Source organism: Passer domesticus, unplaced genomic scaffold (assembly GCF_036417665.1).
Source record: "Passer domesticus isolate bPasDom1 unplaced genomic scaffold, bPasDom1.hap1 HAP1_SCAFFOLD_37, whole genome shotgun sequence".
Lineage (NCBI taxonomy): Eukaryota > Metazoa > Chordata > Aves > Passeriformes > Passeridae > Passer > Passer domesticus.
The window spans coordinates 1,067,580-1,088,462 of record NW_026990149.1 but is presented as its reverse complement, the minus strand read 5'-3'; the positions used below and the strand labels follow the sequence as shown (position 1 = coordinate 1,088,462).

The following is a 20,883-nucleotide window of genomic DNA, read 5'->3' as shown; positions in this document are numbered from 1 at the left end:
GGCACCGCGGCTACGGGGGCCCCGGGTGGGTGGGGCCGGCCGGCCCGGGGTGGTCAGGGGCCGTTGCTGGCCCTGGGCCGAGTGCTGACAGCCGCATCCCGCCCGCAGGGAAGGCACAGGAGGCCTTGCAGGAGCAGTAATGGCTGGTTTTGCTGCTGGGACCCAGCGGCTTCGGCAGCGTCTGCTCGGGAATGCGGCTCTTGGGCGGCGCCCCGGTGAGCGGAGGGGCCGGCGACGGGCAGAGGAGGAGGAGGAGGAAAAGGCCGGGGTGCGGTGGGGTGGGCAGCGAGCTCAGCCTGCTGCTGCCCCTTGCTTGCAGGTGGCCATCAATGCATGCCGTGGGATGGCATCTGGCACTGGGGCGAGCTGGTGAGTGAGCGGGGCCAGCGGCACAAGCCGGGCCGTGCCGGGCGGGGAGGAGCCGGGGCCCGGCACCGTGGAGCTACCGGGAGCCCTGCAGGGAGAGCAGTCGTGGGCTGAGTGGGGCGTGCAGAGCATCCCGGGCTGGCTGAGGGGTCCCAGAGCCCTGGCACGGCCTCAGCCCCACTGACGGCATCGCGCTCCTCCCGCAGCCCGACGGCACCAGCACGCCCCTGGAGATCGTGCTGCTGGCCAAGGTGTCCTGTGGCTGTGCTGGTGTCATTCAGCTCCTGGAGTGGCTTGAGCTCCCCGACAGCTTCTTGCTGGTGCTGGAGCGTCCGGAGCGGTGCCAGGAGCTCTCGGATTTCCTGGCGGAGCAGAGGTTCCTGCCGGAGGAGGAGGCGCAGGGGCTGTTCTGCCAGGTGCTGGAGGCCGTGCGGCACTGCACCAGCTGCGGGGTCCTGCACAGGGACATCAAGCCTGAGAACATCCTGCTCAACCTGGCCAGCGGGCAGCTGAAACTGATTGACTTTGGCTGTGGCACCTTCCTCCAAGACACAGCCTACACCCAGTTTGCAGGTGAGCCCTGCCAGGGGATGGCCACAACTCCCTAAAAACACCTCCCGATGTGAAATATAAAGCTGTGTTTTGTGTCAGGTACATACAGGCAATGTGTATATCTGTGATTGTGATATGTGTGGAAACTGACCGTGGGACAGTTATGAAGACAATTCTAATAAATAACTGAGGAAGTAAAGCATGGAAGAAGGCCTTTGAACCTATCCTTTGTTTGCAATTAACCTTTATAAGTCTTAAGTTGATTTAGGAGCATTCGAATTAAAGCTTTAAGGATGTTGCTGTTTGACAGGAACTTTCCGCTTCTAGCTAAAAAGAGTTTGCAATAACAACCTTTTGAAATATAATTTCAGAATATTGCTTGTAGTAAGGATCTTTGAAACTATAGGTTTAGAATATAACAAAAGGAAAGTTGCTTCTCTCGACACCTTAACAAAATATGCAAAAGCAGCTTGAGAAAGGAAGAAGAACTCAAGGATTGATAGTTTTGACCAAGGGAAGCTGGACATCACTGGTATGAGATTTATAGTCCTTGCAATTCAAAGGTGAACCCGCATATGGACCCTGGACCTCACCAGCTGAGAGACTTCTTTCTTCTTTCAGAAGCTGGACCCCACCATCTGGGGATACTCCTTTCTGAGATACATCCTGAGAAAAACTAAATCACAATAGTGTATAGAATTGTGATGCAAACATTTGGAATAGAAACTGCTGAAAAAGCTTATGAAAACCCCTATAAATATCTGTAAGCCCCAGCTATCGGTGTGCAGTTGGAGGGAAAATTCCCCCCACTGTACCCAGCGCTGTATTGCTCATACTTTACCATATTAATTAATAAATTGATTGCTGCTTGAGTATTGGCCTAGTCAAGCTTCTTATTCATATCACCAGGGACCCCCCGATGTCCCCCTGAGGGCCATCTGCGGCTCGGCTTTGGAGCTCTGCAAGCTCCAAACATCCCCCCAAAAAAATCCCAAACCCAGGGACCCCCGGGATACTTGGGGCGAGCTCCCCCTCCCCGGGCACCTGCGGGATGGGGGGCGATGGTCCCGAGCCGAAGCTGCTGCGAGTGCAGAGAGAGCTGAAAGCACGCGGTGCTTCCTCCAGCTGCTCCAGCTCCTCCTCTGCCTGCTCCTCCTCCTCTCTCCCCCTATCTTCCTCCTCCTCTATCCCACCGTCTTTTTCCTCCTCCCTGGCCAACGGGAATGGGCTGGGTCACTCCCAAACCAATCTGGGGGAGTAGAGGTTTGGGGGCAACAATGGGAAAGGGGTGGGAGAGGGGGCACAGGGGGAAGTGAGACCCACTGAGGGTCCTCCAGGTTACCCCAGGACCCCTAAGCCCCATCCCAGCCCCCCCAGTTCCCTCCGCAGTCCCAAATGAGGGGGGGCTCAGCCCAGGACCCGCCGTCCTTCAGGGCTCCTCCGAGGGCAGTAAACGGGAGAGTTCCCAACTCGGAGAGGCCCCAGCAGAGGAGGGGACCTTGTCCCTCCTTGAGACCCTTTAAGGCTCTTCAGACCCCTTTGAAGGGGACATTTTTAGGATTTTTCTGGGGGGATCTCAACACTACTAGGGTGTTTTTTCCACCCCATTTTAGGGTGTTTGAGAGGACGCAGCCCCACAAGCCCCTTTTAAGGGGGGAATCATGACAGCTTTACGTGACATTTTTATGGGACCCCAGCCCCCATTCCAAGCTCCAGTAGGGGACGTTTTGCCCCCCAGGGTGGATTTTTGGGGTTCTCTCTACCATCGCTGCTTTAAGGGCTCCTGCTATGGTCAGGTCCTACTATAAGTCCCCTTAAAAGGGCAACACCACTCCTGTTGATTCCGACAGCGGAGCCCAGGGAGGGGTTGGACATCCTGGGAAGGTTGGGGGTCCCAGGGGGGTTTGGGGGTCCCAGGAGGGTTTGGGGGTACCTGGGTGATGGTGATGGGGACACTGTGCTGGGCATAAACTGTTGTGAGGGGTTCCCAGGGGGGTTTGTGTATACTGGGGGTTTTTGAGGTCATGGTGGAGTTTTGGGGGTTCCCAAAGGGAGTTTTCAGGGGTCCCAGAGGGGGGGATTAGGCGATCCCAAGGGGAACGCAAGGCTGTTTTGGGATACCTGCTGGCGACGGAGATGGGGATCCCATGCCAGGTATGAACCTTCTCAAGGGGGTCTGGAGGGGTGTTGGGACGTCCTGTGGGAATTTTGATGTCCTGAGAAGGTTTGGGGGGGTCTGTATGGGGTTTTGCAGTCTTGGGGAGCTTTTGGAGAGGCTAGGGATGATATTGGGGTCCCAGGGAAGCTGGGATGTTCCAGAGGGTTTGGGGTTCCCGGGAGGCTTTCTGGGTACCTGGGCGATGCCAGTGACACAGCTGAGGCCTCGTGCTGGGAATGAACCTTCTCACTGAGCATGGGCAGTGCCACCGTGTTCAGGGAGATCCTGGGTGACCCGGGGGGGTGACCCCTAACCCCAGGGGACCCCAAATGCTAAGGGACTCCCCTCAGTGCTGGATCTGCTGCAGGCAGGGAGGCACCAGCACTTGGACCCCAGCCCCCACCATCACAGAGGGGCTGTGGAAGAAATCAGGGGGGGCACAGACAGGTCGGGGGGGACCCCCAAAGTCCTGGGAATGGGGGAACACAGGGGAACTCACAGAAATCCCCACTGGGGACTTAGGGGTGACCCAAGGAGGAGTTTGGGGGGGCTGGATGGGTCATGGGGGGATCTCCAAGCGTCTGGGAAGGGGAGAAGAACAGGGTGACCCCCAGGTTGGGTTTAGGGAGAACCAGATTGGAGCTTCCAGACACCAAATCCAATGAGGATAACAATGCTGATGGCAGCACTGACAGACACAGCGACCACCAGGGTGAGATTCCTGCTGGATTCCAGCTCTGGGAAGCATGGCATGGTTAGGAGGGAAGGGGAACCCCCATCCCACTGCTCCACAGTCCCAAATTCCCAGTTCCCACATTCCATGTTCCCAGCCTCAGCCCAGGAGCAGATCCCAGGCTCTGGCATTCCGGGATGCTCCGCCCGGCGCAGGGGCTGCTCCTGCTCCTCCAGCAGCGCTTCGATCCTGCCCAGGTGTGGAACGATCCGGGATTTCATCCCCTTCATCCAGCTGGTCCCAATGGTGCAGGGGTAGAATCTGTATGCGTGGCAGGACAGTGTCAGGATCCCGTGTTCCACTTTTCGGGACACACGGACATCAGGGGGCTCTGGGATGGGGTAACGGTGAGATGCATGCATGGAATTCCATGGCAGTGGGACAGGGCTGAGATCTCCCCATGGAATTCCATGGCAATGGCATGGCAGTGAGATCCATCTACAGAATTCCCATGGGAACGGGACAACAGTGGGATTCAACCATGGAAGTCCCATGGGAATGGGATGACAGATCTATCCATGGAATTCCCTTGGTAATTCCCATGTTGGCAGATTTTGTCCTCCCAAATCCCGCATTCTCAATTCCCACATTCCCATGGGAACTCTGCCCTCCCCACCTTTACACTGCAGCTCCTCCCGCCCATATCTGACATATTTCTGGAGCCACTCCACGCAGCTGTGCCCTGGGGAATTTGTTCGTTCCTCGGGCTCCATCTCCCGGATCCCCATGGCAGTCCCACAGTTGCCATGGCAGCCCCAGAGATGCCCCAGGCGCGGCTGCCCCCGCTCAGCCCCGCTCTGGCTGTGCCGCTCCCGCGGCACCTGCAGCTCCCCGGTGGCCCCGGGCTGGTGCTGCTCGTTGTGCATGCTCTGTCTGTGCTGAGATCCCGGCTCGGCTCCAGCTGCCACCCCCGGCGGCTGCGGCAGTGCTGGAAGGGGATCCCATCCAGGGACCCCATGGACACCAACCGGGGGAACCCCGGGCCGGGCTCCAACAGTACCACGGGCAGGGAACACAGGGGCAAGAGAACTGGGGGGGGACAGGGAGCTCTCAGTGCCCGGCAAAGGGGTAAAAGGGTGTCTCGTTTCTCAGGAATAGGGGTGCAGGAGGGTGTCAGTGGGGTGACGGAAATGGGGGGAGGCAGGGACATGGAGAGGTAGAAGGGAATTCCAGGGGGTCCTTGAGCCCAGGAAAGGGGAGTCCAGGGTGGGGACACCTGGGATGTTGGGAAAGGGGGAGTTCAGGAGGTCTCTGGTTTTGCAGAAAGGAGGGGCTAGGGGCTGGGAAAGGCAGAAATGGGGTTCCAAGGTGTTCCAGGCCGTCAAGCCCACGGCAAGTCTGCAGGCTGGGAGCCATGGATGTCCGGGAAAATGGGGAGCAGAGGGTCCTGATGTCTGGAAATGGGGGATTCAGGAGGGTCCCTGTGCAGGATAAAGAGAGCAAGGGGGTCCCGTGCCGGGGGTCCCACCCCCCCTCTCTCGCCAAGGAGTGCCCCCAGTCCCAGCGCTGCAGCCATCGTGCTGCTCCTACTCCCTCCCAGCATGATCCCAGTATGGTCCCAGTACAGCCCAGTCACTCCTACTCCTGGCATCCCCTCTCTGCATTCCGCCCTGTCCCGGCTCTATCTCCACTCCTCCCGTGGGCTGCGAGGGCTTCGGAAATGGGGGAGGAGGAGGAGGGAGGGAGGAAGAGGTTGAGCGGGAGAGGAGAGAGGGAACCACGCCGCTCCGGCGCTTCCTGAACCCGCAGCGCCCTCCTGCCAGGGAGCTGTGCAGAGCCACAAGGTCCCCCCGAGCCTCCTCCTCTCCAGGCTGAGCCCCTTTCCCAGCTCGCTCAGCCCCTCCGGCTGTTCCAGCCGGGACAGAACACCAGTGCTACACAGAGAGCAAGGGACAGACCTGACAGAGGTGCCTCTAGCACCACATTTTAGGCTTTCGTGAATACTTACAGAAAGACTCTTCACAAAGTTAAGGCAGTAGTTCAAGTGACAATCTCCTTTGAAAATCACTGCGGCCCGGCCCCGGCCCGAGCCCGCCAGAGCCCGGCCCGGCCCCGCCCGAACCCGCCCGGCCCTGCCCGAGCCCGGCCCGGCCCCGCCGGAACCCGCCCGGCCCCGCCCGAACCCGGCCCGGCCCCGCCGGAGCCCGGCCCGGCCCCGACGTTCGGGCGCCGCGGTTGCCTGGTAACCGCGCGGGCGGCAGCGTCTGTGACAGCGGCGCGGCCTCAGTTGCCCGAGAACGCGGCCCTGGCTGGGTGTGCGCAGCCTGGGCTCGTACAGGCAGCTACACTGGGCGATTCGCCGAGTGAATTGTTCACGGAGCATTGGTCTCTGCGAGTGAGTCCTTTGAATTTGCGGAGCATTGTGCCCCGCTGAGAATTCCGAAACGTGCAGAGCATTGGCCTCTGCAAACAACATCCTGAACGTGCAGAGCATTGGCCTCTGCTAGGAGTCCTCAGTTCGCGGAGCATTGGTCTCTGCAGAGGATTCCTCAACGTGCAGAGCATTGGCCTCTGGAAAAGATCGTGAATTTCCTTTGAAGGTAAAGATTGACTAAAGTTGAACTGTTTGGTTTTGTCTCATGTGCACTCTGAGAGAGAAGGCCAAAGGGAAATACAGGATGGGATAATGCCAGTCTTCTGGTGCAGCAGTTCAGTGGCATGCACAGCTGAGTGGATGAACAATAGTTCGTCTACTGATTGTGCTTTTTTTTTGCACTGAAGAAATGCAACATTTTCTAAATGTACTCATCTATACTTTTTTTTCCCTATAGTGATTGCTTAAACTGCTTCAAGGTGAATGAGTTCTGTTCCAGTTTCCGTGGGTTGTTATCATCTGGTTATTAAAATTATTAGGGAGAGGCCTCTGAATTGAGGTGCAAACGAGGCAATTTGCCAAAGTCAGTAGTCTGGATTTTATGGAACAGTAAATGTGAGGAAGAGAGAGAAAGGAATAGAAAAAAGGGGGGGTGGGGTGAAGGGGGTGGAGATGGGGTTGGGAAGAGGGGGAAGAAAGAGAATGACAGAGACAGATGAAGTAAAAAATATCACCATTCCATGGATCCCATTGGCATACCATAAAATCCTCTTCTGGTCTTCTCTGTGGTGAGGTATTGAAAAATGTAAGATTCCAATGGATTAATGCAGATTTGGGCAAGGTGGGACCTCCCAGGTACCTCCCTGGGGTGGGGCAAGTTTGACTGTCTATTGCTATTTTCAAGTAATATAAAATCTTCAGCACCAGTATATCCTTTGAGTCTGCCATGAATTGGGTTGTGGATTTTCAGATCTGTTGTGTTACTTTGCATGCCCTGCAATCATCTGGTGCAAGGCCTCAGGAATGGGTCTGGGGACACAGTGGAGGTCTTTGATGGGAAGTTTGTGTGCAAACCTGGCCTCAGCAGAGGAGTCTGTGGCTATGACTTGCCCAGCCTGAAGGCAGACAGAGCTGATTTTCAGGAGAGCTGCTGGCTTTGGCTTTGTTGTGGATCTGTTTTTCTCCCTTGGCCTTGTTCACTTCTGCCCAGACCTGAGCTAATGGGACAATAGTGTCACCTTTATCTTGTCTCAAGTTCCCTTGTGGGGCTGAATTCTCAGTCCCAAGTTCCAGTCAGGAGGCATTTTCAGGGAAGGGTGGGCTTGGGTGCTCTCAGCTTCTTTATAGAGTTTTGTCACAGTCGGCAAAATGTCCTTTATAGCAATATTTAAGCCATGAACCATAACATTGCAGTCTCTCCCAAGTCCAGTGAGGAGCAGCTGAGAGAGCAGGGGGTGTTTAGCCTAAAGAAGAGCAGGTCCACGCAAGCTGTTTTTAAGTAATATTTAAGCTACAGCTTTGTCTGTTCTAAGCATTATTCATGCTCAGCTTTTTAGCTCCAGGTTTCAGTATGATCCATCTTTGAATTGCACAAGGTGGTCATCTATTTCAAATAAAGTCCAACTAGAGGCCTAACAATACTAGCTACTTATGACAAACAAGCACTTAGCTACTTTCAAATGATATAAAATGTTTAGCAGCAGTGTATGCCTTGAGTCTGCCATGAATTGGGTTCTGGATTTTCAGAGTTCCATTGTTGCTCCTTCCAGTTTTGCTGAGGCCTTGTCGTTCCTCTGTAACATCCTCTCTTCAGAATGGCTTCTGGATTCCCAAAAAAGACACCAACACCTCGTCTTTTGCTGAGGGAAAGACTGCAGCCTAACACTGTGAGTAGCCACTGGGGCTGTGCTCAGGCTGGCAAGTGCCCTGGTGTTCCTGGTGTCCCTGCCCCTGTTGTCCAGCAGCGCTGGGAAGCTGCAGAGCCCCTGCCCAGCTCTTTGTGCTGTGCTGCTGTTGGTGGGGGCTGTCCTGGTGCAGTAGGGAACACTGTGTGATGTTTCAGGGACAGCCCAGCGCCTTGCCTGGCTGTGCCACGGGAGCCAAGTGAAAGCAATGTGCAGCTGAAGCCCTCAGCATGTGCTTCTGTGCCTGCCCTTTGCCACAGGAATTCCTTCTGTCAGGCTGGGCACTGCCCTGTGCTGCTGTGACCAACCTGCCCTTGGGCACCTGGGCATGTGGGGGGGAGAGCTCAAACTGTGCCCAAAGCCTTGAGAGCCACGGCTGGTCCCAGCCAGAAGAGCTCCCAAAGCAGCTGTTCTCTCTCAGCTCCTGGGTGGGCACAGCTCCAGCCCTGCAGGCAGCACTGCAGTCAGGGCCACCAAGGTGCCTTGCTGTCTGGAGCTCACTTGGCTGAAGATGCCCCAGTGCTGAGGCTCTGCCAAGGAGATCCCTGTGTTTTCTTCTCTGGAGGTCTCTGTCAGCCCAGACAGAGAAAACAAATGCTCATTAACAGAGAGAGCTAAAACTTGGACACATTCCTGTGCACCTCCCTCTTGGTACAGCTTTTCTTTCTTGCTTCTCTTGGACTCAGCCAGCAGTGCTGTCTCCTGCTGTGAGTTGTGAGTGTTGTGCAGGGATGGAGTTGGGGCAGTTCTGAGAGCTCCTTCCCACTCTCTGAAAAGGTCACTGACACTTACATTTTTCATTTCCAATGAAATGTAAGAGGAAAGAAATGGCCAAAGAGCAGAAATCCCCAAACATGTCACATCAGATCACAGAGAGACTAATGGGCCACAGCCATGTGGTTGGAGTATGTGTATTGCACTCTGTATTGATTGATTGGTGCTAAGTATTTCAGCAAGTACCTTCCAGGGCTTCCAGAAGTGTCCTAGTGGCTGTGATCACAAATTATTCACCAGTGATACTTGATCAAGATAAACCCCTCTGAACAAGCACATCTTGCTAATTTGTTTTTTTTTAATTATTATAATTTTTCCTTTTTTTCCTTTTTTTCCTTTCAGTTGCCTCTGTCTAAGTTCCAGCAGGAGAAGTTTGTCAGCATGAAGAAGGAGGCCAGCACTGGGGGGAGTATTCTGCCCAGAATTGGCCCATGGATAGACCTGGGCAAGACTGGTCCAAAGGTAGCCTTTTCCTGCTCTTTTCCTTTCTGTTTGATGGCAAGTTTGAAGAGGGTGTGTGCTTGTGACAGGCTTGCCTCCAGCAAAACACCTCAGTGTCCAGGTGCTGTTGTCATTGCAAGCTGCTGGCAGTGGTGGACTGGGAGTCCTGATGTGCACTGAGGCAACACAAATAACCTCTGCTGCAGCTGCTGGGCTGTGCTGGAGTGTGGCTGCCATTGCTAAAACAATGGGGGAAGGCTGGGGACACAAAGGCACAGCATTGCCATGTGCCATTCTCCTGCTGAAGGAGCCACCTCTTGCTTTGGTGTGGTCACCATCAAATGCTCGGGGTCACAGGATTCCCTCCACAGTGGCAGCGTTGGCCTTGGAAGGCCGAGGACCTGCAGGAATTCCTTCAGATTTAGCAAAACCAATTGCATTCCTTCTTTGGGTTGGAACAATATGTTGGACCCTGACGGGGTGTTAGATTTTGCAGGCTGCCAGATGTGCAGGGGACTGGCCCTGGGCAGAGGGGAATGGATGTGCTTTCTGTGGATCAGTGCCTACTTAGAGGTGTGTTTCAAGTTGCTTTTGTGACAGGACTGGCTCAGTAGAAAGCACAGTCCAAAGGGGCAGGTGAGCCAGGTGGGCTGTTGAGCAGGAAACTGGCAGCAAGGGACATGGAACAAAGTGGTTCAGGATTGCCCTGGAGAGGGGCCTTGTGGAGAAAGAAAGGTGGAGAAATCAAAAGAGCAGCTTGGCTTGAGCCTGCTGGAAGCTGATCAAGCAGTTCTTGATCAGCTCCGAGCAGAGGTGGGTGAGGCACTGTTTGCCCAGTGTGTCCTGGGCAGATGTGCTCCCCCAGAGTCTGCACTTCACTGGGGGTCAGTGTAAGATTGTCCTTCATGAGCCTTCCTCCCAGCAGCTGAAGCTGTCCCTGCTCTCTCTCGCCTCTCCAGCTGCCGTCAGCTGCCCCGAAACAGAGCTTGTTTCAGGTTTCCCCACCAGAGATGGTGTTTGAGAACTTCGTGGCTCGGGAGGTCTCTGAAATGGTGCTGTCTGTGACGAATAAGGACAAGGTGAGTGCTGGCACCTGGAGCTTTAACCCTGTGCTGGAAGAGGAGAGTGCTGTCATTGCCCGAGTGTCCAGCAAAGCAAGTTATCTGCTGCAACACATGCAGAAGAAAATGTCTCAGCAGCTGGCTCTGCAAGATGGTGGAAATCTTCCTGTGCTGGGAATTGTGCCCTGATTTTGGACACGCACTGATGGTGCAGATGACTTGATGTGGTCGGTCAGGTGCTCTGTCTCCATCCTGCTGGTGCTGACCTGCTTGGCCCTTCCTTGCCACCAGGCACTGCCCCAATGGCCCTGACCAAAATGCTGGAGCCAGACAGAAGGGATTCCAGTTGAGCCTTGTGAATGATGTGCCTGTACCTGCAGAGCTGCAAATGCTTTGGAAAAGGGGTCAAGGAGGGATGTCAGCAGGGCAGGGACAGGTCTCCTGTTGTCCTGTGTGCACAAGGGGCGAAATCATCATTTGATGTCTTTGCTGCAGATTCCTCGTCTGGTGAAGGTGTGCATGGAGAGCTGCCCTTATTTCCAGCTGGCGAGCCCCAGGGGTGTGTACCACATGGTGCCAGCAGGCGCCTCTGCCCCTGTGCACATCCGCTTCAGCCCCGAGGAGAACAAGGTGAGCCTGGAGGAGCCCAAGCACAGAATTCTCTGCAAAGCCATTGTTTTCCCTGCACTCTGGGTGCAGCCCATTCCATGCTGGGAGCTTGGCTCCAGGCCGTGGGCAGGCAGCCTGCAGCCAGTCCCAGCTTGGCACGGGCTGCCAGGCACTGCAGCCAGGCCTGACAGGCTCTGCTTCCCCTCCCTGCACATCCCTGAGCATTGCCAAGGGAAGATGCCCAGGGAACAGGATGAAAATGACAGAGGGCTGTTGATAGATGTTGGGCCATCTCTAGGTACAGTGGAAGGTTTCATGATGATGGCAAACACTAGAGGAACAAAGAGGTCTGAGAGCTTTCCTCCTTCCTGCCTGGCAAGAGCTTCCCTGCCTCCCCCTGGGCTGGAGCAAGGACGGTGCTTTTTCCCAGCCTCTGCTCTGCAGCCTTGCAGCTGTGCTGTGCCAGAGCACAAGTGAGCATGGTGCAGCTGCAGGGCCAGGGCAGAGGATGTGCTGTGCCCGTGAGCCCGGCCTGGCACAGGCACCCTGGGCTCTGGGTGCCCTTGGCCAGCAGGAGGTTGCTGAGCTGCAGGGACTTGGACAGCTGCCTGCAGGAGCTGGTGTAGGGCAGGTGCAAGCTGCAGGCAGAGCTGTGAGCCCAGAGCCCGTGGCAGTGACACTGCTGTGCCTCTGTCTTCATGCCTGTGCCTGTGCTTGCTCTGTCAGCTGGCACCCATTGCGTGCCAAAGGTGCTTTTGCCTGGAGGTTTGAACAGCAGTGCTGAGGCCCTGGCAAGTCTGATCTCAGTGCTGGCATCTGCAGGCTTGTTCATCCAGAAGGGTTTAGGCCGTGGCATGGAAGGGAGGAAGCCTTGCAGGGAAGCCAAGAGAGGCTCTTTCCAGCAGCATCCTGCTGCCTCTTAGCACTGTTCTTCTCCTGACTTGCTTGGAGAGGCAAAGGTGGAGGGGAGTTCTGAGGCACCTGATGTTTCTGCACCAGGCCAGAGATGCAGGAGCTCTTTGGGTCCAGCTGTTTTCTCATCTTCCTTTTGCTGCTTCCAGTCAGTTGAACATTTTGTCCTATTCTCAGACAGTGGGAATATAGAAACCTAAAGAGGAATGTCCTGTGATCCCTAGCTCCATGTTCCTTAGAAGGAACGTAGGAATTCTTTAACATCATTAAAATGTAGAGTAAAAATTATGGTGGCCTAGGGCAGTTCTTAGTATGACCCAAGTGACACAAGAGCTTAATGTCACAGAGATAGGTTTTGCAAAGTGCCCTGGTGCCTTTAAAATGTGGCATATTAGTAGAGCTTAGTGCTTATTTTGGGGTGGAATAGCTAAATTGATGCCCTTGAAGGGAGTCCATTTTTTTTTCCTGCCATGGGGATGGCACTAAATGCCCTGTGCTGAGGCAGTTTCTTTTCCTGCAGGATTATTCCCACGAGCTCATCTGCATGACTACCAGTGAAAGGATCGTGGTGCCAATTCGGGCCATTGCTGCCCGAGCTGTCCTGGACTTCCCTGAGCAGCTGGACTTCTCCAGGTGTCCAGTCAAGAGCAGCACCCAGAAGACTCTGCTGCTCCGCAACACTGGGAACCTGGAAGCTCGTTTCCAGCTGAGCACCCAGAGGTGAGGCAGCCCATCTGTTCTTGAGCAAAGGATATCACCTCTGGGTGATAGTAGCGTTGGGAAAGGGCAGCAAAAGGAAGCAGAGCATCAGAGCTGCTGCCCTGCAGCCCTGGCTGGAAGGGAGCAGGATGGATGGCAGCTGCTCTTGCCTTCAGTGTTCTTAGCAGGATGCAGCCTTTGAGCTTTCTCTGTCCCAGCTTTCCTGGAGGCTGCTGGAACATGTTGGCAGCTGGCTTGCACCCTGCTGAGCACAAGCAGCTCCTGAAATGCTTTCTCAGCACTGTCAGCCAAACAGAGCCATTCTCTGGGAGGCCACAGGCACGTGGCTTTGCAGGGGTCCCTGCATCAGATGCCCAACATGAGCTGTGCTGCAGGCAGCCCGTGCAGTTCCTGTTCCTGAAGCTGATCTGCTTTCCCTTGTCAGCTGAGGGCATCAGTCACCTCTTGTGTTCCATGATGAACCTCTGAAAGCTAGTTTAAAATTTCGTAACAGATGATTCAAATCTCTGAATCAGATTATGCCCCCTTTCATTGAGATTTCTTTTTGAATACTCTGAAGTTGCTGTGTTTCTGCTGTTTTTTTGTTTTGGTTTGTGTTAAATGTTTGCCAAAAGATCATACAAATAGACCTAGTTAAAAAGCAGAAGAAAACAACCTATTCAAACCCTCTCCATACTTTATCTTTTCTGCCTGTCACGTGCAGTAGTGATTAATGGAAAGGGCAGATCTGAGAGGATGAGAAGTGTCTTAAGGAACAGCTCACAATGGACAGAAAAAAGGCCAAAATGTAGCCTGTCAGCCCCATCTCTTGGCAGTGGTTTTCATTTGGTTATTAGAGTGTCAGGGATGTCTCCTTCACAGCTCTTCTATCTTAGAGCAGCTTTCATTGAAATGCTGATCAAATGTGCCCTTTCTAGGCTAAATCAGGATGTTTTCAAGGTAAAGTAAACCAAAGAACCACACTGCAAATTCAACAGTTACTATTCCTTGGTCTTCAGGGAAAAGTTCCTTCTCCCTGTGTGATTCCTAGGCTGTAATCTCCCAGGACAGGGAGTGCCCTAACATTTGCATCTCCTGAGATGAGGTTTATAGGCGGCAGGAAAAGAGAAATTCCTGAGGCAGACAGTGTCCAGTTGTGCCTGCAGATAGCTCTGAAGCCTCTCTGTGCTCTTCAGAAAGCATTCTCTGATGGGATTGCTGGCAGTGGGAGCCCTGAGTGTCACTGCAGAGAGCTGGATGCAGAGTGTGGGGAGCTGAGGCCATTTTGCCCACAGGATGTTGTGAGGGCTGGATCTGCTCAGCAGTGGCTCCGTGGCTGTTTCTGATGCTGTCTGTCCTGGCTGTCTTCTGCTGGCTGTGCTTGGTTTGCTCCCTGCTTGCCCAAGGGAGCTGCAGTGAGCTGCAGTGCAGAAGGAATCTGCTGGCCAGCTGTGGCCAGCCCTGATGGCTCTCTTTGTGTTGCAGTCCTTTCTCCGTGGCTCCGGCCGCAGGAGCTCTGGGCGCTGGTGACACCGTGCAGGTGACAGTGAGATTCCACGCGCTGACGGCCGGTGACCATTGCGGGTGCCTGGCAGTGTGCTGCAGCACAGGTGAGTGCTGGGCCTGCCCGGCCACAGGACAGCTCTGCACCATGGCTCCCTGCTGTCCCATCCCCTCCATTCCCTCCAGAGGTGCCTCCCCTGCTCAGCTTCACCCCAAAGCAAACGGAGAACTCCTTGGTGTTTGGGGGCTTGAGAAAGTGCATCCCCTCTAACAGGCTAAGATTTTGGACTCCTGTTTTGCTGGGAGTTGCTGAGTGGAGGAAGGAGGATCCCTGATTCTCCACTGCCATGTGGCTGTGCCTGGGTGAAGGTTTCTTTTATTCCTGGGCAATGCTGTAGGTGAGCTCTCCATCAGATTCTCTGCAATGCAATGGATTTCTAGCACACCTCTGTCCCATATGCTGCTTCTGCACTGGCTTGTCACAGACCCTTTTCTATGTGGCCCTTACACATATATGTAGTTTCTGTTTAACAACATTTTCAAGCCCTCAAGTTCCTTTTTTGTGACAAATCAAAACAAATTTTTCCTGTCCCCATTTCCCAGGCTGTTCATGCTGTTGCAAAGCTCTCACATCTATCTCCCATTTGATTTCTAGGCTGAGGAACCCCATTGAGTCTTCCTGCAGAAACTGCTCTGTACTTAGTAATCTTTCCTTTGTTCCCTTTTTATTAAATTGGAAATGCTGCTCTTGGTTTTTGACAGAACAATATAAAATATTTCAAGGCTGATGTGGCTGTGGGTTTGGACAGGGAGATGATGATGATGATGATTTTCCTGGTGTTCATTTTGTAGTGGTTTGTCCTATTGCAGAGCCAGGCTGGTTGTGTTTCCTCACCTGGGTCCCCTCCTGCTGTGGGCTGTCACTTCACTTGTTCCTCTGGGCCTCCTTTTGCTGCCCACCTGCCCCCAGGCATATTTGCTGGTCAGCAGCAAGGGATGCAAGGGATCAGGAGAGACAGAAGTCTGGTGGGATGCCCGGGGAGGCCCTGGGCAAGGCAGGAGTGAGCAGGGCTCCTCAGCGTCACCTGAAGGACTTTGGTGCAGAAATCCCAGTGATCTGAGTGGGTCACCAGAGCACATGGACCAACCCCACTGTACACACTGTCACCCTGGGGCCACAGCTCTACAAACACACTCAGAAATAAGGTGTTGAAGGAGCTGCCCAGGACATCCCCACGCTCTACACCCAGAGCTGTCAGGATGTGATCCATGGACTGATCCACAGAACTGCTCATTCAGCTAAAAACTGGGACACTTTCTTCTGTGACCTGTGGTTTGCTGCGTTCCTTGTGCTTCCATCAGCCAGTGAGCTGAGCAAAGACTCCCCTTTGCTTTGTTCCAGGTGAAGAAAGAATCCACACACACCTCAAAGGAGAAGCTGTGGATGTCAACGTTGGGTTGAGCACAAGTTCTGTGGAGATGGACAAGACTTTGATCACCATGTCAAGCCACAGAACTGTGTTCATCCAAAACAGGAGTAACATCACAGCCCACTTCCAGTGGAAGGCTTTTCCTAGTGAGGAAGAAGAGGATGAAGAGAAGAGGAGGTTGGTTTGAAAGATGCATTTCAGTGAGATACATGGCCCAAGACTGAAAGGAACATGTGGCCTCAGGGGGTGTTTTTGCTTTTGAATGGTTTAGGCCAAGTAAACCATCCCTGGCACCAGGGTGTGTGTCCCTGGGCTTTGGGAGCTCAGGACTCAGCATTCCAGTTCCATTTATACTCCAAGCATGGATGGCATTTTGGGAAGGAAAGGTTGATTGTGATGACTGGATTTCCTCAGGTTCTGATTGGCCTTTTGCCTCTCTCATCTTCTTCCTACATGACCTGGCCACATCCTTAAACAGTTCACCCTCTTTCCAAAGGTGATACACCCTCTTTTTTTCCCTTAGTTCCTTCAAAGGCTCCTTGCCCATCCAGGCTGGTTGTCTTCCCTGTCAGCTTGTCTTTCAGCACACAGGGGCAGTCTGTTCCTGTGCCTTCCAGACTTCTTTCTTGAAGCATGTCCATCCTTCGTGGAGCCCTTTGTTTTTAAGGGCTGTTTCCCAGGGTACTCTCCAAATCAGTCTCTTCAACAGGCCGAATCTGCCCTCCAGAAGGCCAGAGTGGAAGTTTTGTTGATGCCCCTCCTCGTTTCACCAAATATTGAGACCTCTATTATTTCCCCGTGACTGTAGCCCAGAGAGATGAAGGTGAACAGATGAAGTTCATTTAGCCATTAGGGAATTTCCTGGTGATATCCAGTACCTGGAGGCAGGGAGGCAGCAGACTGCCCTGTGGAATGGATCCAGTCAATAGACAGGGCCCTCAGCTCCCCTTAGAAGGGAGTCACCTACTGCCACTACCCTTCTTTTCTTCTCAGTACTTGAGGCTGTGCTCTGTCTGACAGACCAAGTGCAACTGGGAGACTCTCTAGACTGAATTTTTTTCTTTAGTGTCATCTGCCTGAGCCTCTGGAGCCCGGGCCTCATACCTGTCCTGTCAGGGCACCTGGGTAGGTGATGGGGGTCAGGATGGGATTTATTACCTGCCCAGTAGAGGCCCACTTCCATTCCCCAGTGTCTCCTAGGTCTCCTCCTTCTGCCTGATCCCAAGAAGGGCAGGGCTCCTGTGACTCCTGCTGAGCTTCTCTCAGGGTTGGACAGGTGTAACTCCACAACAGTTTCTTTCTGTTTCACTCTCCCTAAGGCTCCTCAGCCTTTCCACTTCTTCCTTTTGCCCTGTCCTCTGATATTAACACCAGGCTCAGACCCTCCCTGCAGCCAGGGGCCTGGACAGCTGCGTCCTTCCTGGGGGGTTCTCTTTGAGTTCCTACACTCCTGCTGGCAGCAGCAGCAGCAGCAATGGCTTTTCATCATTTGTAAACCATAGCTGGGGAGGTGGGGGGAAAGCAGAAGGAAGAAAGAAAGAAAGAAGAAAAAAAAAAGGCAAGCACCTCACAACCAGCAAAAAGACCCAACCCACTACACAAGGAGGATGGGTGGCTGCACCCTTTCTGCTCAGCCTGTTTGTGCCAAGTGCCTCGCAAAAACTGAAAAATGCTGTGCCAAAAGTGCTGGGCCAAAAGTGCCATGGCAAGCCTCTGTTTGCTGTGGGCCAGATCACTTACACTCCCCAGAGCCATTTTAAATTGCCTGCAAAGGCCCAGGAGATCAACCCTTGCCCACCTGAATGGCTGGTGAGAGGGTCCTTTAGTGTCCTGGTCTTCTTGGTTTTGCACTGTTCTCGATCTCCTTGCTCAGTGTCTGACTTCCATACAAGCTCTGGGTGTTCAAAAGAAATCCCAGGACCTTCTCTGGCTACTTCCCTGGGCTGTTTATTTCCATTTTTTCCCACTTTCCTGCCTCAGCCTGGACCCCAGGGGATCCACTTTCCCCTGAGAAGCAGCTAGGTTTCCCCAAAATAAACTTCAACCTGGTTTTGGTTTTGGGGGGGTTTCTTTTGTAATTGAATCTGGTTTTGTGCCAGTTTGTGTCCTAGACTGCCACCAGGACATTTTGCTCTTCCTTCCTTCCGGTCTTAGGCATGGTTGTAGCTCCAAGGCCACTGTCCTGCTGTCAGAGCAGCTTTTGAGGTCTCAGAGCAGAGAGGACTTTTTGAGGAGAGGAGATCGTGCAGGATCCTTTCCCTCTCAGGACATTCTAGAACCATGCACTGGGATGGGAGCCAAAAAGCTCTGGATGATGAAAAGGTCTCTCCAAGAGTTTGCTGTCTCCCTCCTCCACAACAAAGTCCCTTCCCCTCTCAGAGCCTCTGTTTTCATGCATATAGAACCTTGAATGTCACTGAAGGGATTTGGTGCCTGAATTCATCAATTTCCTTTGGAAGTGCTCTGGGATGCTCTTGTGAAAGACAGAGTAGGGAACAGGGCAGGTCCAAAACGAACGAAACAAAGTGATGTTTGTGAAAAACAGCAATCACTTGTCTTAATTTTTTTAAATGTTTAACAGTAATGAAATAGTTATAAAGATAGTAATAAAAATTAGAGTAGTAACAATTTGGACAGTCAGAGTTAGGACAATAAAGGGACAATAAAAAAGCAAAGAATTACAGACATCTGGGTGCTCTGCTCTGCCACAGAACAAGTTTTGCTAACAAAGGATTAACCCTTAAAAGCAATAGCTTGTTGCATATTCATCTATCTCATACATGATGCAAACATTCTTTTCAAACAAAGGGTGTTTTCTGTTTATTGTCAACTTCTTCCCTCATCTTGTACATCAGTCATCTTGGTCCCTTGATGTCTGGTTCTCCCCAGTGAGGAGGCAATAATTCTTCTCTTGGGATTTTGGGTGTCTTGTTGCTCTTATCTCTCCTTGAACTAGTTAGAAAAAGGATCTTACACCACATAGTTTCTGTAGCCTAAAACTATATGCACCACACTACTTAAAACGATTAGTACAGCACTGTAAAAAAGGATTCATACAACATCACTTTCCAACATCACACATATAGTAATCAGTTTAATATTTGCAAAAAGCCAATAATATAATAGGCATTTTTCACAGTGCTGGTAACATGGAGCTGCAACCCAGCTCTGTCTCCCCTCCCCAGGGAAGTCCTGCTCCATAATCTTTATCTGCCTCCCCCAGCAGCTCAGTGGGAGGAAAAGCCACTTGAAGTGGCTGGTGGATTGTCCCTCAGTTTTGGCAGAGGCTTTGAGCCAGGAGGTTCCCTTGAGGGATTCTGGCTTTGGAAAGCCCTCCTGAGCCTGCAGGTGTGGAGTAAAACTACCTGCTGCGCCAGTGAGCAGCAAGTTATCCTGTGATCCCTCTGGGACCCCCAGGGCTTGGGGTCAGCCCTTGCTGGGGAGCGGCTGCTTGTGAGAAACAGCCACTCACTTTTCCTAAGTTTAGAAAGGTTGATTAAACCTTATCAAAAATACAACCGGAGACTGGATAGAGAAGATGTTACAGCTCTGGGAGCAAAGGATTTGCCCCACCCTGTGCTCGCCCACACAATGGAGGTTTTGCCTTTTAACCCTTTAGCCTCTCCCAAAATTCTGACCATCGACCCCTTCTTCGCTGTCCTGTGGTGGAGTTTACTTCCTCCAATCTTGATTGGAGGTCAGATGCCACCATGGTGACAAGCTGACCCTCCCAAATACCCCAACCCCGGCTGTCCCTTGATAACAACTCAGGGGGTAAAAAACCTTTTCTTAACCTATAAACATGGTATTGGTCTGTTAATGGTGAGAGTCAGTCGTGGCATTGCTCATCTGTCACACTGCTGCTCCTCCCCAGGTGCTTTGCTCTCCTGCACTCCCACTTCTCTCTGCAAATCTGTGGCTCATTAAACGACCTGCTGGCTTTGTCTCTCCTCTGGCTGCAGGCAGTGTCTTATTCGGCAGTCACAGAGAGAGCTGCAGCAGGAAAAATTAATGGAGGAGAAAGAAACAGGGAAGGAGAAGGGCTCTTGTGAGGATCGTGCTGCCCTCCTGAGAGCCCCAGGGGAGATGGCAAAGGTGCACCCAGACCCCATGTTCTCTGATGACTTTTTTTTCATTGAGCCAATGGTAAGTGATAGCTGAGAACCTCATTTTCCTCCTCTTCCTCCTCCTCCTCCTCTCCCTCTTTCTCCTCCCACCCACTCCAACCCTGGCTGTGGTCACTTGGCAGATCCTCAGCTGGCCCCACATGCTGGGAGGGAGGACATGGAGTTTGTGGTGCAGCTGCAGAGCTCACCTAAAAACGCTGAAGTGCTAAAAGCATTTCTGCCCTGGAGGGTCAAGGCAGGGCTGGGAGCCTGACAAAGCCCAGCTCTGCTGCCAGGGCTGGAGCTCAGGGCACTCCGTGCGTGTCCTTGCAGTGTCACAGGGAGCAGTTCTTGTAGGGAGGGGCTGCCCCCACACGTGGGGCTCAGCAGAGGCTGTTGCAGCACTGCCAGCTCACACACTGACCTGAAGCTGGCAATGGCTGGCTGGGAAAAGGAGGCCAAACTCAGCCCAAGGTTGATCCCAGAAATGCCAATGGCCTCCTGTAACCACGCCTTGCACTATTTCTGAGTCTGCCTTCCAGTGTCATCTGTGAGCCTGGACACAAGGCTGGAAGGTTTCACTGGGCCTTTTGAGTTCTCCTGCACACAGGGACAGAAAACCTTTTCCTTTTCTGTTTCTGCAAGCAAACTGCCACGTGCTGCCATCAGCCAGAGCCCTGATTCTGAGCACTGGCATTGTGAGAGATGATGAACGCCTGGTGTCTGCACAATGCAAAATCCCTTCTCCCCTTGGAGTAAAGCCCAGAATAATCCCAACCTCTGCTTTCTTTCAAAACAGCTTGACTAATGTTTGTATTTCAAGGAAGGGGCTCATGTTCTCTTCTTGGTTACTGCTATGGCCCATCTAAGGCCAAGAGGCAGCAGTGCACAGGGGCAGTTGCATCCCAGTGCAGCTGACAGCAGCATGATGTGAGCAAGAGCTTGTGTCAGAGCAGTAGGAATCTTGTGGAGAGTGGGAGCTGATCAGCTGAGCATTGAGAGCTTCCAGCGCTGTGTTGAGCTGCCTTTGGAGGGTTTCCTTGGGCTCCTTGTGTTGTTCACTCATCATTGATGCTCTAAACAAAGGCTGACAGGACTGTGGTTGAAAACAGGAAATGTGAAGTTAAAGAGAAATGTTTTGCTGTCTCTTTGTGTTGCAGGAGGGAGAAATCGGGCCGAATTGTTCGGCCGAAATCCAGGTGACCTTCAAACCCCTGGCAGCTCTGGAGTATGGAAGTGTGGCTTACTGCAGCATCTCAGGTGCAGCTCCTTTGCCCTGCTTCTCTCCCCCTCAGTGCAGCCATGGTGCAAGCCTGAGCCC

The 20,883-nt window shown here is 53.1% G+C and overlaps 1 protein-coding gene and 1 long non-coding RNA gene across 2 annotated transcripts; one reads left to right on the top strand and one right to left on the bottom strand.

The window, feature by feature from the left end:
- Positions 1 to 2,858: 2,858 nt before the first annotated feature.
- On the bottom strand, positions 2,859 to 4,675 carry LOC135292516 (H-2 class I histocompatibility antigen, D-37 alpha chain-like). The gene is made up of 2 exons (XM_064406709.1): positions 4,426 to 4,675; positions 2,859 to 4,140 (listed from the first exon to the last, which is right to left on the bottom strand). The coding sequence occupies exons 1-2, from the start codon at positions 4,673 to 4,675 to the stop codon at positions 3,698 to 3,700; spliced, it is 693 nt and encodes a 230-aa protein (XP_064262779.1). The 3' UTR covers positions 2,859 to 3,697.
- Positions 4,676 to 7,890: 3,215 nt separating this feature from the next.
- LOC135292551 (uncharacterized) lies at positions 7,891 to 10,318 on the top strand. Its single transcript, XR_010354789.1, has 3 exons — positions 7,891 to 8,009; positions 9,144 to 9,263; positions 10,202 to 10,318. It is a non-coding gene; the product is annotated as an uncharacterized LOC135292551 (long non-coding RNA).
- Positions 10,319 to 20,883: the final 10,565 nt, after the last annotated feature.